The 19,579-nt window shown below is 28.8% G+C and overlaps 1 protein-coding gene across 1 annotated transcript in view; it reads right to left on the minus strand.

The window, feature by feature from the left end:
* Positions 1-616: 616 nt before the first annotated feature.
* The window catches only part of LOC123298719 (serine-rich adhesin for platelets-like), a 209,679-nt gene continuing 190,716 nt past the window's right edge, over positions 617-19,579 (minus strand). Inside the window, exons 4-5 of the mRNA XM_044880812.1 lie at positions 2,556-2,822; positions 617-1,501 (exon numbers count right to left, since the gene is read on the minus strand). Coding sequence (XP_044736747.1) covers positions 728-1,501; positions 2,556-2,822 — 1,041 coding nt within the window. The 3' untranslated portion in view covers positions 617-727. The remainder of the gene's footprint in view (positions 1,502-2,555; positions 2,823-19,579) is intronic.

The following is a 19,579-nucleotide window of genomic DNA, read 5'->3' on the forward strand; positions in this document are numbered from 1 at the left end:
AGTTACTACATGGAATAACACACATGACGGTGCTAATTAAAAATGTTTTAAGAGTGTAATCATCTTTTTTGAAAGACATAACAAAAATAATAATATAATTTGAAAAATTGTGCAACTATTTATTATTATTTTTATGAAAACTCTCCGAGTTTATAGCAATGTGAAAAAGAGGAATGAAATACAATGAGAATATGCGTTTTCTAAATTAAACTGTTACAATACGATTAATCAACTATTTGCATTGAATTGGAAATTATAAAACTTATCAATTCCAATTTTATAAAATTAAGTATTGAAAATATAATTATTTGAAATTATTTTTAAAAAAATTTGTACTAATCATGTTACCCGTACGAATAACCTTAATAAAAAATGGCACATTTAAAAACTTAATAATTTTAGATTAAAATTTATTTATAGACATTAAGTACAAAAAATTAATGCTTCTTAAAATGTCTACAATTTTTTGATACATTGACTTGAAAAAAAAAATGTTTTCAAATGAAGTAAAAATTGATTTTTGTTTTTTTGAACACATGAGATTTCACTAAAAGCTCTTTTAAAAAAGAACAAGAGTCAGAAGAAATAAAATTTAAAAAAAAAGAAATAGAGAGAGAGAAAGAATAAAATAATAACAATTGTTTATTATCAAATAGAAATATTGGAATTATCTCAAAGGATTAAAATGTATTGAATAATTATTACTCCTAAAACTTTTGATTTTCGGTCAGACATTATGATTAGTTTTATTATTCGTTTGATCTAATTTTAATGATCGATGATTATTGATTGCAGTTGATGTTACACTATTTGAATTATTTAAATTACTACTAGATGTCACTACTGATGGTTGTTGCGTAGACGATGTGGATAATGTAGGTGGCGACGTTGTTGATAATTGACTGTTATTAGTTTGTTGTTGTTGCGGCCGTAACCTAGATGTCGTTGGCACCACTACACACGGTACATTTACACTTGGAGGATTAGAATTTAATGTAGTTGATGTTGACGATATTAATTGGCTATTACTATTATTATTACTATTATTAAACTTTTTGCCAGTGAATATTTTCACAGTTCTTTGTATGAAATCAGATTTTGTTGAATTAAATGATGGCGATGATGTTGTCGTTGACATTTGTTGATGTGGATGGTGATGTGATGTGGCGGCTGTCGTACTCGATGACGATGACGTGTGCTGATGATGATGTAAATGATGATAATCACTACTACGCTTTGTTGTGCTAGTGCCACTTGATAATGAATGACATCGAACTACTAATGGTGCATTGCTACCCCCAATACCGGTAGCCGTTGTGGACCATTCGTTAATGCTATTACCAGAACAATTACTACTATTCGTACTACTTGTGCTACCACCACCACCGCCCAAGGATCCTAATAAACCCGCTGAACTCGATCGATATGGTGGTGGGGATTCTGATTCGTATACGGTGCGATTTGGGGGTGGACGAACACATTTTTGATATATTTCACTCTCCTAAAACAAGAATAAAAAATTATTATTACTAAGATTCAATTCTATATACCAAGCTCGAGATAGGGCAACGTCAATAATCATTTTCAATTTTACAACAATTTGACATCTGATTTTTTTCTCTAAAATTATAAACGATATTTACAACGATTTGAATTCATTTTTCAGAGATTCATTATGAATTGTAACATGATTAAAATTGCTTCATTTTTTAGACGTACCTACTTGAAAAAAGAAAAGGTAATATGAAAGGGGACAAAACAAAATTATTGTCATCAAATTATTAACATTTGAGTAAACATTAATCAGGAAGTGAAAAATTCTACTAATATTTGATTTTAACGTCATATTTAATGAAGCATTAATATGTTAAATAATAAGTACCTATATATAAAATTAGAGAAGTTTAGTTCAGTCTTGTCTTCTATATAATTTTACGAACTTAATGACAGAGAATTTATTTTTCTACTGAACGAAAAAAAATTATGTAAATTTTTTATGTGTTGTTATATGTCAAATATAATTTATATCATTAGTCTATTTTTTACCAATAAAAAATTAGTTTACGAAAAAAAAAAAGTTTTATTAAATTAGTAATTTGAACTGTATTTTTTCTTCTTTTTATATCTATCTATCAGAAATTTGATATTGAACTATTTAATACTTATTTAATTCTAAGAATTTAATGAACATGCAAAAGAAATTCTTATATAATAATTTTGTAATTTGAGATTTATTATAATTTTATAGGTCTCAAGCAAGAAATACTAGAAATATCGTAAATTAAAACGATATAGAAGACAAGTAAAGAAGATCTATTTCAAATATAAATTTAAGCCGCAATTTTAAACGTTTTTGAGAAATTTTTAAACTTTTGAAATTGAATTAATTTGAAATGAATTCGATTCACTTTTCAGTTTCTATTCTGATTCAGTATATATCTAAATTCTTTGAATTGATCTCGGGTGTTCCACAAGAATCACTCCTGTTATTAATTTGTTTAAACGACGTAGTTTAAGTAATTTTTGGCTGGTAATGAGAATTTTTTTATATTTACCTGTTCTGAATCACGAAGTTTTAATCTAGCCGATGTACCATATGGATGTTCTTCACCATCAGGTAACGCTATACTTGGCGGTAAATCTAATTCTAAGTCTGTATGAACAGAATGCAATCGTACGGCACGATCACGTTGTGCAGCTACCATTACTTGTAATTGATGATGGTGATGATGTCGTGGTGCACCACCTCGTCCTGGAGCACCGCCACGCAGCCGCTCCATAGCGACTGCACCACCCGTATTACCACTTACAACCGACAGCATCTGTAAATAAATAAAATAAAACCATTATTGACATTGAATTTAACATTTATCTGTATAATTGCATATGATTTTAAGCTATTTTTTCAATATTAATTGATTCAAATCTGATTGAAATAAGTTTCTTACATCATTTAATTAATCTCTACTAGAAAGTATTCATTAACTCGATTAAAGGCCGATTCTCGTTGTAGGTTTAATAAAACCCTATCAGTTGCAAATTTTAAAAAATAATTTTATTTATGACAACTTTTGTCCATTTTAAGTAATAGTATTTAACTGGTTTCTGAAAAATAACTCAGATTATTGGATCATATATATAGAGCCCAGAAAAAGTGTTTCCTTATCATTATTTTATGTATTTTAGAAAAAAATAGCAAATAAAAATACTCGATTTAAATATTAAAGCCGTATTTATTATATAGATAGCAAAGCACTAAAATTTGTGATGTTATAAAAATTAAATAAATTATTTTCAAAAAACCCAAATGCCTTATATTTACTAGAGTTGTTCAAGGAACAGCTAAGACATTATGGCCATGAAAAATTGTAATATTTAATAATTTTTCGGCAGTTCAGACAGTCAATCCAAGCTAAAAAAAATTTCGAAATTTTTTTAAATACAGAATCTATTAGTTTTTTTTTTTAGATTACAAAAGCAGAATTTAATTTGAAAAAATCACAGCCATCAAATGAGAAAAAATCACAGAAAATAGAATTGCGAACGGGGATGAAATTTTTTTTTCACTTTAATTGTCTCAATGAGATAGCATCTTTATAAAACCATCGATAAATGTTGATCTGATATTCATTAATTAACCCCTATTGTTTTTACGTCCTTCATTGCTAATTTGTAAGAATAAAATTGGAGTTGTTTGTAAATATTTTTCTTTGTATAAGCATTACTTTTAAACAAATAAAATAAAATAATAATTCGTAAAAGAGTTACGACAGAATAACAAATGCAAGGAAACGATCTCATATCGATGAGGGTGATGATAACTGTATTTAAAACACAGTACATAATTTATAGTCAGACTTTTGTGTTCGGTATTATTACAAAAGTAGTAGTAATAGTAGATATAGTCTAGCCGTTTCGATAAGTGTTTTCACTATTCTATATATATATATATATATATATATATATTATATGTTGTCTAGTCGTTTGTCTACCCCCACCCTTGATCCCTCTACTATACGTAGTTACATCGTTAGAAGTAATATACCGGGTGCTTTTATGACAAACTTTCTGTTGAGATATAGTATAACTAAGACCGTTCAAATGTATTTATTAGACTCTAATAAAATGGTTCAAAACTAGAAAATACCCTTTTAAATCAGGTTGGCGTCCGAAAAGTTTTTATGTAATTCCCTGACTTTTCTCAGAATGTCGTAAGAAATTCCTTAACAGTTATTTTAGTATAACTTCAAATTCTTCATTTCCAAAAATAGAGAAATCTCTAATTTCGTCATATTCCGATATTTGAGGTAAAAACTAAAAACAGAGATTTAGTGGTTAAAACTAGTGCAGAATAGATACATTCTGAACTATCAATAAAAAATTGAGATCTTTATAAGGCAGTCTTTGACTCGTTTCCGAAAACCATCTCAGATTAATAGATAGAGCCCATAAAAGGTGTTTAAATTATTTCATGTATTTTTCCAAAAATATATTGCATATAACACATAATTGTATCGGCTTAACTCTCAAATTTTTTAAAAGCAAGGCAAATAGATTGTAAAACCTATAATCTACCGAGATATCTATCTACCTATAATATTAGAGACGATTTGTTTTATCATTCCCTTCAATATATTCTGACTAATACAGAATCTCAAAATTCCCCAATATTTTGAGATTTTCCAAGTTGATTAACTACCCTCTTAATGCTTTTTACAGGAGCACACGGTACATCATAGATTTTCGTGTTCTTCTCTATCCACTCACACACAATTCATTCATATTAGTCGCTTTCACTCACACCCCTACACCAGCACATGGTTGTAATACTATATATAAGTAAGATCACCCCTTTTTCACAAACAACAGTCATCATAATACATATATATTTCTTAAGCGCTCTCGCAGTCGTCTGACTTGACTGGCCACCACCGTCATGAACCACTATCATTAAAAGTAAGTCTGCCACCCTCCTGTAGTCCTGTGTGTGATGGTTGTTACAAATATATTTTGTTACGGTCTGTTCAACTACTTAGGTTTTGTCAGTTACAACAACAACAAAAAAACTTCAATCGATTCACAATTTATTTTATATATATTTAATATTTTATGTAGAATAAAAACTTTGTTATCATATTTTTAAATTGTCGTAAACAATTTTAATTTGAACAGATGGTTTAACTTTATGCGCAGTTGTGACATGAGTAACGGATGGATATCCGACTTTTTAAATTATATGGGAAATATTATAAGTAGTTTTTTTTAAAATAAATTTAAAAATAGTCATTAATTGATTTAATGACTTTGAAAAGCAATTTTGGTCACTAGCTCACGTGTGTGATTAACAATAGCTTCGCACGGTCAGAATTCATATTTATTTTAAGAAGTAATTGTGACACCAAAGACCATTTCTCAGCCTCAGAGAATTCATAAAAAACTACCACAAAATTTTTGAAGTGAAAACTTCTTTTGGCACGATGAGCACTTTTTGTGTGGACAAAAATCATCGAACTCACGTCATCGTCACCATACATACCACATTGAAAACAACGAATCTCATCCGATCACTAAAGTTAAGCAACATTGTGCACACTTAGTTCTAGGATGGGTGATCGATTATAAATAGTGTGTTTAGTTGCTTTTTCAGTTAGATTTTTATACACACATTAATAGTTTATATCAAAATGAATCCAATAAAATGTTAAAATATTTTTGTGAAACAATTTTGTTCATATCCAGTTTAAGTGATTTTGAATTCACCGAAAATTTTGTGAAATGGCTATATCTATTATTATACTAACAAGTCAATATTTTCATTTATATAAAAGTATATTTTTATATCATTTTTTTTCAAGATTTTATTGTACAAATGTACAAACAATTTCCAAAAATAAATAAATAAGAATAGTCTGCGCTCTAGAAATGACAAGCCAACAAAAGAGATAATACATATATGATATTTCCTGTATAATTTTCAAAATATATATATAAAATAAAAATATTATATTATCACACAAAATATAATAAAAAAATATTAAATAAAAATTGTCTGTAAAAGCAGAAGAGTTGTGTTACCATAACTTTAATAATAATGAGCATTATATTATAGAATTATTAAAGAGACACACACATATTCAAAAGTCACGTTAGTCAAAAATCTTCATTCATCAGTTGATTGATTACAATCGAAAAAACAGGTAGAAAAAGAATAGTACAGTAAAAGATGTTACAAAAATCGGCTAATAAAGGAAAATGAAGGAAACCGCTAGCATTTTGCTAAAACCCCATGGAAGGTGTTTCTTAAGGGTCAAATATCATTAGTAAGGCATGAGGTAGTGGCGCAAATGTTTCTATTTGTTAATAAACAATAAATTTTTAATTCAATGAAATGATCAATGTTTAAAGTTCACTTAAAAAACTAGTAAATAGATAACTTTTATGACGTAAATGTTTAGTGTTTGTCAAATAATCGAAAACTATTATACATGTATAACATATACGTAATTCAAGTTGCCTATTTATTAATTTTGTAAGTAAACTTTAACAATAACTGCGTTTATCTGTGCGTCTGTGTGTTTCTCAGTGCCATCGTAACCCCTAAACGGTCGAACCGTCTTGCTTGAGAACATTTTATAGCTAAGTTTCCAAAAATCGGTTTACAAGGAATAAATCGCTTTTATCGGAGTTAAATTTTGTAAATTTCACTTGTTTTACTTACACTTCAATATTCTCAGAGACATAATCGAGAAAATTGTCAAGTGAAATCTATCAACACCTTCCAGCCAACATTATTCTAAGCTTATCAACTTTAACAACCATAACAAATCAACTGTTACCCAATATTATATGGTACAAATTTGACCTGTTTTTTACGATGATATTGAAATGCAACTTCAATAAATAATAATACCTTACGATAATGCACACACGACTTTTATAATATACAGAATGCTTGGTTTGCTTGCCTGTCTGTCTGGTTTGTTGCGCTACTCTGCTGACTTTATAAAAAAAAACAACAAACATACACACAAAAAGTCTGTGTGTAATGATAGTGTTGTTTTGTTTGGTTGTCTGTCTGTGTCTACACCATAAGAAACATAACTTGAAAAAAAAAATTTAACAACCAAACAAGCAACGAGTCAAGTCTAGACTACTCATTTGATCTTCATGTGATTCATAAAATAATATTTAACAAAAAAAAAATATTGGTTGAGTGGGAAGTGTAGGTAAAGGTAATTCGTCGCTTGAAGGTACCGTATTTAATCGCAAAAAAAATCATAGAGAAGAGCTCTCTGTTTGACCACAATCAATCAGCTTGAGTTGAAAATTTCAAATTAACTCTTATTTTTTTGCTTTGCTGGCTATTTTAAGAAAGACGAAATTTAAACATGCCGAATTTCAACAGGCAGGGAGACAGAAATATATCCCCAGTAATGCAAAAATTGTACATTGAGCGGCCCAGCATGCATGGGCAAACGTCCACTCAGGCTTCTGTAACTAACATACGAGTAAGCCAACCAATAACACTAGTAAGATAGAGAGACAACATTTTTCATCATATCATTACTATTAGAGAAACTGAAATAGGTAGAAGATTCGTATACCCGTCTCGCTTTCTTCTCTATGAGCAATGCGAACTTGCATAAAAAGACATACAATAAAGTTTATGCCACGCAATAAACTTATAACAATGATGACTTTGACTTAAAATAACTCGCCCATGCCTCAATTCATAAATTACACATACATTCAGACTGACAATCAATAGTTAAAAGATAATGGTTTTTTATAATTCTGAATAGAATATTGAACAAATAAAAATTATTTTGAAATGAATAATGAAGAGTCAAGATTCTGCAGTGCACAGATAAATGAAGCCTTCTAAGTGAAAACTCACTGAGGAATGATCGTAAAGAATGATTGAGAGCCCACATGAAGAAGGCAACTTGATACGGAACCCTATTTTTAACATTTATAAAATCAGCATAAATAAAAGTTATAAATAATGAATATTTTATAAATGTATGTATGTACTTTGATTCATTCCTGACAACAAAATAATAACATAACGAAACGACTACATGTCTGTTATTGCACTGTACACAAATTCTTATTACAATGAATAACAATATCAACTTGAACCAATAATAATAATAAGACCACATGTAGCTAAGGAGCTGACATGCATTTAAGTATTATGAAAAATCCTAACCGCTTGATAGCAATATGAGACAAAACTGTTAATTTCCTCTATATGTAGCGTTTAGCAATATATGCACTGTACAGAACATGTCATAATAATAGGATAGGTCAAATGAAGGGAAGAGAGACATATGCAGGCTGATTTTGTAACGAACTATACTAGTTTTTACCTTTGTGCAAGCCCAATGGAAAATTATCAACCGACGTCCGATATTACGATCAAATACCTCTGGATTATCACCCATAAAGCGATTCGGTTTAGTAATACATAAAAAATTACTAACGGAAAGGTTTTTTTTTTAATAATTTTGTCTTATCTGGTTGTTATAGATTTATTTGGTACACCCAGTAAGGAGTTTAGACCAGGCATGAGCGAATTATTTTAAGTCGAAGTCACCATTGTTATAACTTTATTGTGTGTCTCTTTATGCAAGTCCGCATTGCTCATAGAGGATGGAGCGAGACGGGTATACGACTCTTCTACCTATCTCAGTTTCTCTATAGTAATGAGATAGGTAGAAACAAAATGTTGTCTCTTTGTCATTACTTGTATTTTTGGTTTTCACTGGTTAGGGTATCACTGTCTTACTCATATGTTAGTTACAGAAATCTGAGTGTCTTCTCAAAGCCACGCTTGCCCATGCCTGGTTTAGACCTAGATTTTTATTGAAAATTTTTGCAGTAGCCCAATATCCGATATTTCAACAAATCGAGGCTTCTCAGTCAAACGTGACGGAAGGAAGCTAAGACAAGTTTTGCCTTACTGATCAATCGCCAAACGATTATCTTTTTGACATAAAATTAATGTCAGCTCCTATATACAGCAACTTATTACATATTCATCTTACTTACATATTTTTAATGTAGGTACTGAGACTGGTTTTAAGTCTATACTGACACTGACAGTGAGTGTAACACAGGTGTATAATAATATTTATTTGTGAATTATAATTAAATTTTAGGGATAATTAAAAAATAATGTATTTTATTTTTGTATGTAATTTTTAGACGTGTTGTTTTCATATTTTATTTTGTTTTTAAATTACAATTTAATTGTTCGAAAGTATTAAAAAAACATTTTTTTATCTTATAATTAAGTTAACTGTTTATTTATATTATTTTTTAAAAGATAACTTTTATTAAAAATTATAACTAATTATTAATTATTGTAGTTTAAATCTGTTCAAAAAGCAACAATACACCAACAAGTATATTTTAGGTGTAAGATTATCATAGGCAAGTTAAAACAAAATATATCCGCGTATTCGCACCGTGCATGAGTTTTATTTCAGGAGTTTCCATGGTAATCTCACACGTCTAATATAATTTTTTGGATGGACATATAAGTCAATGGTTTGTATGTCTGGTTTGCATTGAAAATTTAAAACTATTTGAATTAACATGTTTGAATAAGTTAATTTGCATATCAAAAATATAAATTATGTAATTTTGTCTCTTATTTTCACAATTTCTAATGCAGAATGCTTATTAATTGTTATTTTCTTTAAATTTTTTTATTTGATATTTACTATTCCATTTACATGACAAGAATTGAATTATGACAGCATTTTTTAACACTAAAATTATCCACTGGAAGCGCTGTTGTTCATTTGATTGCCTCTTACTTAAACTTAATACTTCGAAAACCTTTTGAAGATTAAATACAAATAAAATATATCGCTTCATTTTTTAAGCATTTTATCATTAATTTGAAGTGAATTTATTACTTCTGTTCACCGAAACTAGATTTTCAGTAGATGTATAACGTTTGGTAAATAATAAAATAATTTTCCACTTGTTAATAATTTCTGCAACTAATAATTTTAAAAATATTTATCAAAATTATTATTTATAATAATATAATATTCCAAATTAGCTACTTGGTTCAATGAAAACCTATTCAATGGTAATCAAATAGGAATGATTAAATTACACCACTAAAAGCAGTACTGGATGCGTAGAAAACCATCATTTCATTAGAGGAAAAAAATAATCTTACAACTAAAAAGCGTGTAGGATGATTTGTATATTTTAAATTTCCCTTGGTTTAAAATAATAATGGTTTAAATTCAATACAAAGCGCCCACGTTTTGAAAATTCGTAACCGAATTATCTTCCTCACTTTTTAGTTTAATATATTCATAACTATTACCTTCAAAGCGTGTATTTTAATTTCTTTGATATAAATTATAATAAAATAATCATGTCTTTATATTACAAATTATATAAGTTTGTTCCTTGGTATCAAATAATTCAAAAAAAAAATTTATACAGGCTTTATAATTGTGTCTATATATAGATCTAGGATCAGGCGTAGAAAATGACAAATTTTTAATTGCATGGAAACTTAAAATTGTTGAATATTAAAGAATGTCTCAGATCTCATGTTCATTTTTGCCCGAAGTGAAGCCTAGGGTGACAAACATGAGATGTGAGACATTCTTTACTTGCTCCCGTGGTGTGTATACTATTTTTCTCCCCGTCGGAGGCGGAAAGTTGCCCAAAGACGAAAATAATAGAATAGTAGGTACCTACAGTAGAGTCTCGATAATCGGAACATTCGATAATCGAAAACGTGCAGTAGTCGGAACACTTCGTCCGCCCGCACGTATTCAATGCTGTGTGTACACTGTACAGTCTCGCTTAAATGCATATATTCCATTAAATTTTTCTATACAATTCTAGTAATCGGAACATCTTCAGTAATAGGGAATATTCATGTTTTTTTTTTAAATATTTTTAATTCATTGTTTACACCGTAATAATATAGTAAAAAATATAATATAGTAAAGACTAAAGCGGTGGTTTTTAGTTTTAAGCCCATTGAAGCGGGCGGGTACCAATCTGGTTTTTGATACATTCAAATTAAAAATTTAGATATTTCATTTTGTGTCCACATTTATATTTCATTCCATTGATACAAAAACAACATTCACATATACGTATATTATTAGCACGCGCTAAATACTATATCAAAACAATTCACAAAATAACAAACAAATCAAAAAAACACCTTATTTAAATTCTAATACAGATGTGTGAGTGTGTGTGTGTGTTTGTTTCATAAATAAATCATTCAGTTGACTGATTATAACGTGGCTGTACGCGCGCTTTTATACTATATATTGTTATAATTCTCTCATGTGCGAATTTATTTTATATGTTTTTTGGTGAAAGTAAAATTACTAAAACTAAATTAACATTAAAATTTGAATAGATGTTTTCATTAACTAGTATTATTCGGATTATTATTATTAGTGTTACTACAAAATTTAATTTAATTTAGTTGGGAGACTGGTTGAAACTCGTTGAAAAATTAATAGTGCAACAAGCAGTACAAAGTTTCCTTTTTAAATATTTCCTGAAATCATTTGAACAAAATTTTTTACGCTCATTTTAAACCCCGAATCAAAAATACGGGTCTTATAAGTTTGATCGCTTAGTGTGTTTGTCTATGGCAACATAGCTCCTAAACAGATGAACCAGATTTTTATTTTAAATGGAAAGTGTTCTTAGCTATGTTTCAAGTGCGAGTTTATTGTTGCATAAACAACTAAAAAGGAGGCGATGATCTTCAAAATCGGTTCAGTTAGGAGAGCTACAGGAAAATACAGCATTTGTTGGGGTTTTTTCAAATTTCCTTGTTTATTTATTAATAATTTGATCAGTGCTGACATGAAGTGTATAAGGCGTTATATGGCCCTGTTTGCCTGACAAATTAGCGTATATACAATTTGTATATTGTAAAGCATTATAACAGCATTGATTTTTAGTTTGAGATCTAATTTATATTGAAATTCGACCCAAAAAATTTAAACTTAAACGATAATCACGGCATAAAATGAGTATAAAGCTGTTTTCATAAAAGTTACATACTCTTACTTTATCGTGTTTGTGTCAAATCGATATAAAAAAGACTATAATCGTCGGATTGTCGTCCGATTTTAAGATGTACCTAGATGGATAAATTGTATTGGACATTCAACAAAATTATCAGAATAAATGTGATAATTTATGTAGAAAACCTTTTCATTTGTTTCTATATCTAGTAAATAATGTATTATGTAGTAAGGAAGGGATACCTAGATAGTAAAATCACGACACTATTAATTTTAGTCTACTGGAATGTGTATGTAATTTTATACAGGTGATCAAAAAGTTCCCCGCCACTGCTTGACTCATACAGAGAAACAAAGTGTCAATTTATTAAGAATTTATTTATTTTCATAGAAACAAAAGAGTAAATATTTAAAAATAAATATTAGATTCGGCTATTTTAAAGTTCAAAATGTAAATTTTTGGAATTTTAAAATATTTTCTCAACAAAATTTTTTTGTATAGAAATAATATCGCTTTAAGCAGTAATATGGGGACCATGCTAGGACCTTTTTTCCCAGCTAATCTAAATTCTGTCTATGTCACAGCGTATATCACAGATAAGATAATATTATTCTTCGGTTTTTAGAGCATTTGCGAGGTTTGTTTGTTTGTTTTTGATAAATAATGATACGGTTTTATACACTAGTAAAGTATTTTTGGCGAATGTCCCTTGCGCCATCTTTTGTTTTATTTTTTGAAAAGGGTGGTTTAGCAGAAATAGTATGACAGCTGGTAGACATTTTTTGGGTAGGTGTTTGAGGCATTCTGAAAATTCGTGAAATACTTTTCCCATAATATCCTAATACAAAAATGCAGACCTGGCTGGAGGGTATTGGAATCTTTAGAACCCCTAAATTATCAAGCATATAAATTTTTTTGTTTCCAAAAATATCTTTAAGTCAACTTTTTAAAGTAAACTTAAATATTGGAAAATGAAGATAATAAACCATTCCGCAATTTGCGAGGGATTTTAACTATGCAACATGATTGCAAAAGTACTTATATAAATAAATACAAAATTTTTTTTTTAATTCTAAAAATACCCGGTCATTTTGGTAAGATTTTCTACAAACCAGGTGATCAAGAAAATTATATAAGAAAAATGGAAATTAAATGAAATCAAAATAATGGGTACATGCATAATAGCTTTTAAAGTATATGAGTATAAAAAATTTTATCTTATCAAATTTATTGTAGTATGAACATTTTCTTTTTGAAATTAATTTTGCTTCAATTTCAGATTTGAATATTTTATAAGAATTTTCACCAAGTTCGACTTCATAAGTGTATAATAAGAAAAGAATCACTCTCTTTATGTTATATTCGTATGTAATAATGTATGAACATAAAAAAAAAGAGAGATGCGCTCGTTCAATGCTTGCTGGTTTAACTTTATATGATGTTGATGATGATGACGCGTCCGACTGGCATAGCATGGCATGGCATGGCAGGCAAGTAAGCAAGCAAACATCAGTCAACAAGCAATAATAGGTTCATAATACAAGTGTGATGTCTAGACATTCAGTCAAGTCAGCAGTGAAGTAATTATTTTATAGTGAAATTTCTAATTTATGAAACACATTCACCAAACAACAACCACTGACTTTATATACTATATAACTACTTACTATAGACATTCATGTATTTTACATATTATAGATATGAAATGGAAAACAAGTAGAAAAACTTTTTTTTTTTATTCTCAATATTTATAAAATTAAGGATGAAAGAGCGCCAAGGTAAATTTAAACTTATGGTTGAAATTATTGGTACAGTATTTTCAACTTTGATGATGAATATTGTTAGAAGTTTTTTCGATATCCGCCTTTCGGTTTTCGAAATATCGAAAGATAAATAATAAAACAAAATTTTCAATTTTCGATATTTTGAAAATTATTCCATATATCGAAAAATTTTATTCTTGGTCCCCACTACCCTGCTCATACACTCTTAATTAGTCGGGCACAATCTTTATTTATTAATCTACATCCGATTACAATTAAATTTTTAGAGTGTGGGTGGAATCGGTTACTTCGTTCTTATCCAAACGACGACAGGGTGATCAATTTACCGCCCCATTAATTATAATTGATCAAACGGTTAAAATTGATTGCGCTTTAAGTCGATCGGCCACTTAGCCTCTTTTAAGTCTAGAATATATAAATAATCATGGTGCCACCAAATATTGTGCCCCGGCTAATCGTAAAGAATTCGGGCATCGCAATGGTATATAATAAACATCCTGTAGAACTGATGTCTAAAGAGTCATTGATAATATTTGATAGTAGAAAATTTCACTTTAGAACTTCACGTCAAATTAGTTTATAATGAATTGTACGTTTTAAAATTTGTACCTATGGTTGATTTAAAATTTGCATATCACACAAAAATTTGCTATAGTCTACTTTGTTGCATAACCTTTCTTTTTAACCGACTTCAAACAAAAACGGAGGAGGTTATCAATTCGACTGTATGTTTGTTACTTCAGAATTTTTGACTGGGTGAACCGATTTTGATGATTCTTTATCTATTTGAAAGCTGGTGCTTCCCATGTGGTCCCATTTCATTTTGGTTCAGTTCTGACAACGGCATTCATGAGAAAATCATAAAAGTCTTAAATTTACATTAAGTATGTATGACAAGAGGACGAATAACTCAGAAAAACTTTTCCAAAATATTTAATATGCACTAAAAAGTAAAAAAATAACAATAATAAAATGTAGTTAAAATTATTGTTATTTTTGGAGTCGGTTTCATCCAAGCTAATGTAGCAAACTGTTTTGTCGTTGTTTCCTTGGCTGACACCGACTCCAAAAATAATTTTAACTACATTATATTATCGTAATTTTTTTACTTTTTAGTGCATATTTTGGAAAAGTTTTTCTTTTGAAGTCGGTTTTCTTTTTGTTAAAAGTTTCTTTATTAATAATTAAAATTTACACAGAACTTGCATACAAATTTTATGTAGGTATTCACTGTTGATCAAAAACATATTAAAAATGTAAATAAGGTAATACAAATACTTATTTTTAATATTCCTAATAATTTTTCTTTAAGCATTTTTTTTTTCGGAAATTTAAATGAACCGCCGTGGCAAATTATTACAAGTGCACTTTTTTAAGGTTAGGTATAGCTTAAAATGTTAGAATCCAAATACAGCAGTCGTTATCAAAGCAAGCGATAATGTCCACTTGTGGGCGTTAATGGCCTATAAGGGGCGGTAAGGCTAATTAGTATAGGATGACTGGGATAAAGATAAGAATGATATATCACGCTTTGGGGTCGCTGAAAAATAATTGATTCTTGAAGTGGGCGGTAGACAAAATAAGTTTGAAAGTCTCTATTTTACAGTATCAGCGAATTAGGTTATACAATTTTAAAAATATGAGAGTACGTCAGGCAGCGGACATATAGGTATGTTTGTCTAATTTAATATTATGTAGGAATTACTGAAAATGATTCCCTAATCTCCAAATAAGTTTTGCAAATAAACGTATGTGATGAATTATCTTTGCCAGAGAGCAAATTTTATATTCTCTAAAAAAATTATTTCGATTGTTCTGTTGTTCATAACTTTTAACCTCACAAATTATGCAACAAGTTATTTGTTAGGAATCTAGGCGAACTTTTCGGAATTCTAGTAGGTGTTTTATTTTTTCATACTCAGTCATTAATATTTTTAATAGTTCAGTCAACGCAAACAATTTCTAATTATCAGGATATCAATCTATTGAAAAATTAATTTTTTTATAATGAAATTTCGAATTCAACTACATAGTATTCTTAGGTAATCGAAACTTATTTATATAAATTTCGTGTGATATTTGATTCCACTAACGGCTTTATGGAAGACTATTATTGTTGGGAAAAATTCTACATTTAGATTAGAAAATTATTATTGGCAGATAAACGTGTAAAATTTAAAACGAAGGTCATTTTTGGGGTCTTACTTTAATGAGGTTAAACATAAATCTATGTTTTCTGTAACAATTTGCAGTTATTTTATAAGTGAATTGCTTAAAAAATACCAAGGTAATTGCAATTTGTTTCTATTTTTAGTCAATTGCTATGTCCAAACAAGACAAAATTTTATTATACTCGGTATAACCTTTACAAAACATTTCTATATTTAAGAGTCTGGTTTTTAAGCAAAAAATTACATAAAATTGCAGGATCTTTTTTTCTATAGGTAGATAAATTTAATTAATAAAACTGTCTAGCAATAAAATTGAGTATAGGAAATTAATATTACAAACTAGCGTTATAGTAGCCCGCCTGCGGCCTCGTCTATTGCCATATATAATTTTTAACATTTCACCGCGAGTGCACTACACCGTTTAGCCATTAAAAACTACTAATTTTTTTAACGAAAAGAAAAAAAAATTGTTGTTATAAATTATAGACATTGACAAAAACCGATTTCCACTAAATAATGAAATCCACAACATAAAAATTAAAACAACTTTATCTCAAGAATTAAAAATACTAGTTTGAACAGAATTTTTTAATCACAAAAATTTGAAAGTAATTTGTACTTAAAAATGAGAATGTTTATTAAATCTAAAATGCTCGAAGTGATTTAGACAATCAAAATAATACTCGTTTATCAAAGGACAAATACAAAGTAAATAAAACAATCTTGTCTACTAAATTGATTTCAATTTGTATCCATCAAATATTAAAATGACAGGTGTCTTTTTTCAATGATAACAATATCAAAGATAAGATTGTTATTTTTAGCAAAATAAGTACCGTATTGCAATTAGGTGGGAAGAGATTATTTGCTAATTGAAATATTTTTTGAAGGTTTTATCTTATCAATTAAACAGTATAAAAATTAAAATTTTTAAAAAAAATTTGCAATTTGAAAAAGAAACATTTTTTGAAATGAACCTATTTATAGACACACGCGAGTTTAAATAGAAGCGGGAAGTATATTTCCATGACAGATGAAAAATTTTAATTGATAATAAATAAGTCTGAAGTTCAAAAATCTTGAACTATTAAAAGCTCCAGACGTCAATTTATTTTTGTTTATCAATATTTCTATTTTTGGATCACTTTATACGCATAAAATAAGAAAAAAATTTTGCTTACCGTTTTTAAAATTTTATGCCGTACTAATTTAAATATTTTCAAAAAATTGAAATTCTTCTTTTTCTTATTACTACTATTTTTATTATTTATATAATTAAAACTATTTTCTTTCTCGTGCCACGATATATTATTTGACATTTTTCACATACAAAATTATATTATTTATCACGATTAATAATTATTATAAACATGACCGAATTAATATTATAAACGAAGAAAAATTAATAAAAATTTTTCGCACAAATCACAGTTTTACAAGGAAAAAATTATGTTTTTTTAAAAAAATATATGTATATAATATATATTATTATAATATTCTAAAAAATAAATATAAATGACTTTAAAACATTTGGCAGTGTTTAGTTTACAAAATTTGTTTTTAAAAAATATTTTCACACTAAAATTTCGTAGACATTTTTTTACTTTTAAAAAAATAAACAAACTCTGTATTATAATATAATTCTTAGTTGTATAAAACTAACACACATGCGATTTAAACAATCGCTGGAATGATACTGACGCGAGTATTCAGTGAAGTTAAAACACGACAGTCAACAACAAAATTTAGAGACCGTGGTGTATGTGAGTTGTCGTGTAGTACTCGCTGAGTAGATCGGATTGTCTCGAATCTCGATACGAAGTCACAACGAATGCTCAATGCATTACCACATATACACACATGCTATCGTGTATATAACACCATACACCGATCGGTTTAATCGTCCATCCGAACAAATACACGAACATACCGCCTGCCTGTGCTGTGTCTATATGTGTAGTGTATAATATACTTCGGTTATATTCATCGAGTCTGTCGTTGAGGTTCAGCTGTTTACCAGACAAGTGACAATCTCAGTCATAACAAAAAAAAACCGCGTTGTTTACCGATAACAACTGAACTATTCAGAGTCTTTATAGTGTTATTTCTCAATTGAGTTTATATGTCGATGATGATGATCGAGAGTGCTTTGCTCTCGTTTTATTCATAAATTATTTCTTGCAGTTCATCAATCGACAAGATCATATTATTGGTTGTGGGGGCTTGATGATGATAATATGATTGTATTTGTAATTCTTTGTACAGACAGACTGATGTGTTTGTTATTTTATTATCGATGATGAGAAGTGAACTTGTTCTTTTCAAAAACTAATTAACATTTATTTGAAATAATCAAAAACGCATTAATTGATTGAAGAGTGATATATTTATCGCCATTTGGGTGTCTTGAAATGTCTAGTCAAGTTTATTTTAATGTATTTCAGACAGAAAATCTGTGCCTATAAAATTTGAATAAATATTTAAAATTGATGAAATCTTTATTTTTCACACTTTTTAACGGCCAATGTTTTAAAAAATCAATTTTTACGATAAAAAAATGTTCGTTTGAAATTGGTCATTTCAAAGACATACATTGTATGTTATACTGATTATCAAGAGTCATTCTAAGAACCATGTCAAATTCATTGTGCTTTGGGTTTACATCAGATGATATCAATACATCTTGAGATAGCAAGTCGGAAAAAGTTAAACTTAGTTTTGATCACTATATGTTAAACATTGGTCTATATTCCCGGGCTATTTTAGAGACCCACTGAATAATTCATGCAATCATGAGAGCGAATATTCAAAAGTAGATCTTTGATAGAAAAATCTTAAAGTAGTTTTTAACACGCCTATATTAACTTGGATTAATTAATAATTGCAATAATAAAATCTTGCATGTCAATTTTGATCTACTTATAATTGTCCGATTCACTTGAAAAGGGACAAACATATATAGGTCCGATGACAATACAATAATTTAAAAATTTTTATCCTAGTATCTAGATCAGGATCGCCAGGATAACCGATCTTGTCGTTACTGTTTTAATAATATGATCTAGAATTATTAAAGATACTCTCAACGGTCTGGTGGTTCAGTTGTCGTCAAAGGGGAGATCAAAGGGAGCGTCTTTTCTCAGGGAAGGTCGTCAATCGAAACCCACCCACGCAATGGATTTTATTTACATTTTATAATCTATTTTGTTATCCAAAGAGTGTACAATTTTGCACTAAGCAAGACTAAAAAATAATACATAGTTGAAATACTAAAAAAACAGGTTTTATTGCACTGAAAAGAGGATAATAATTTCAATTGTGATGTAAAATTCAAAGAGTGGGGCTCGTCGATATCTACTAATTTTAAAAATGAAAGTGGAGACCACCCCACGCTTTGTATTTTACATTACACTTGAAATTCTTGTCCACTTTTTGATGCAATAAAGCGTGTTTTATAGTTTTTAAACTATTTTTCAATTGCACTAAAAGGTGGATAATAATTCCAATTGTATTGTAAAATATAAAGCGTGAGGTGGTTGGTATTTGTCAAATCATCCCACGCTTTGAATTTTTAATTACAAT

The sequence above is a fragment of the Chrysoperla carnea genome, chromosome 4 (genome assembly GCF_905475395.1).
Source record: "Chrysoperla carnea chromosome 4, inChrCarn1.1, whole genome shotgun sequence".
Classification (NCBI taxonomy): domain Eukaryota; kingdom Metazoa; phylum Arthropoda; class Insecta; order Neuroptera; family Chrysopidae; genus Chrysoperla; species Chrysoperla carnea.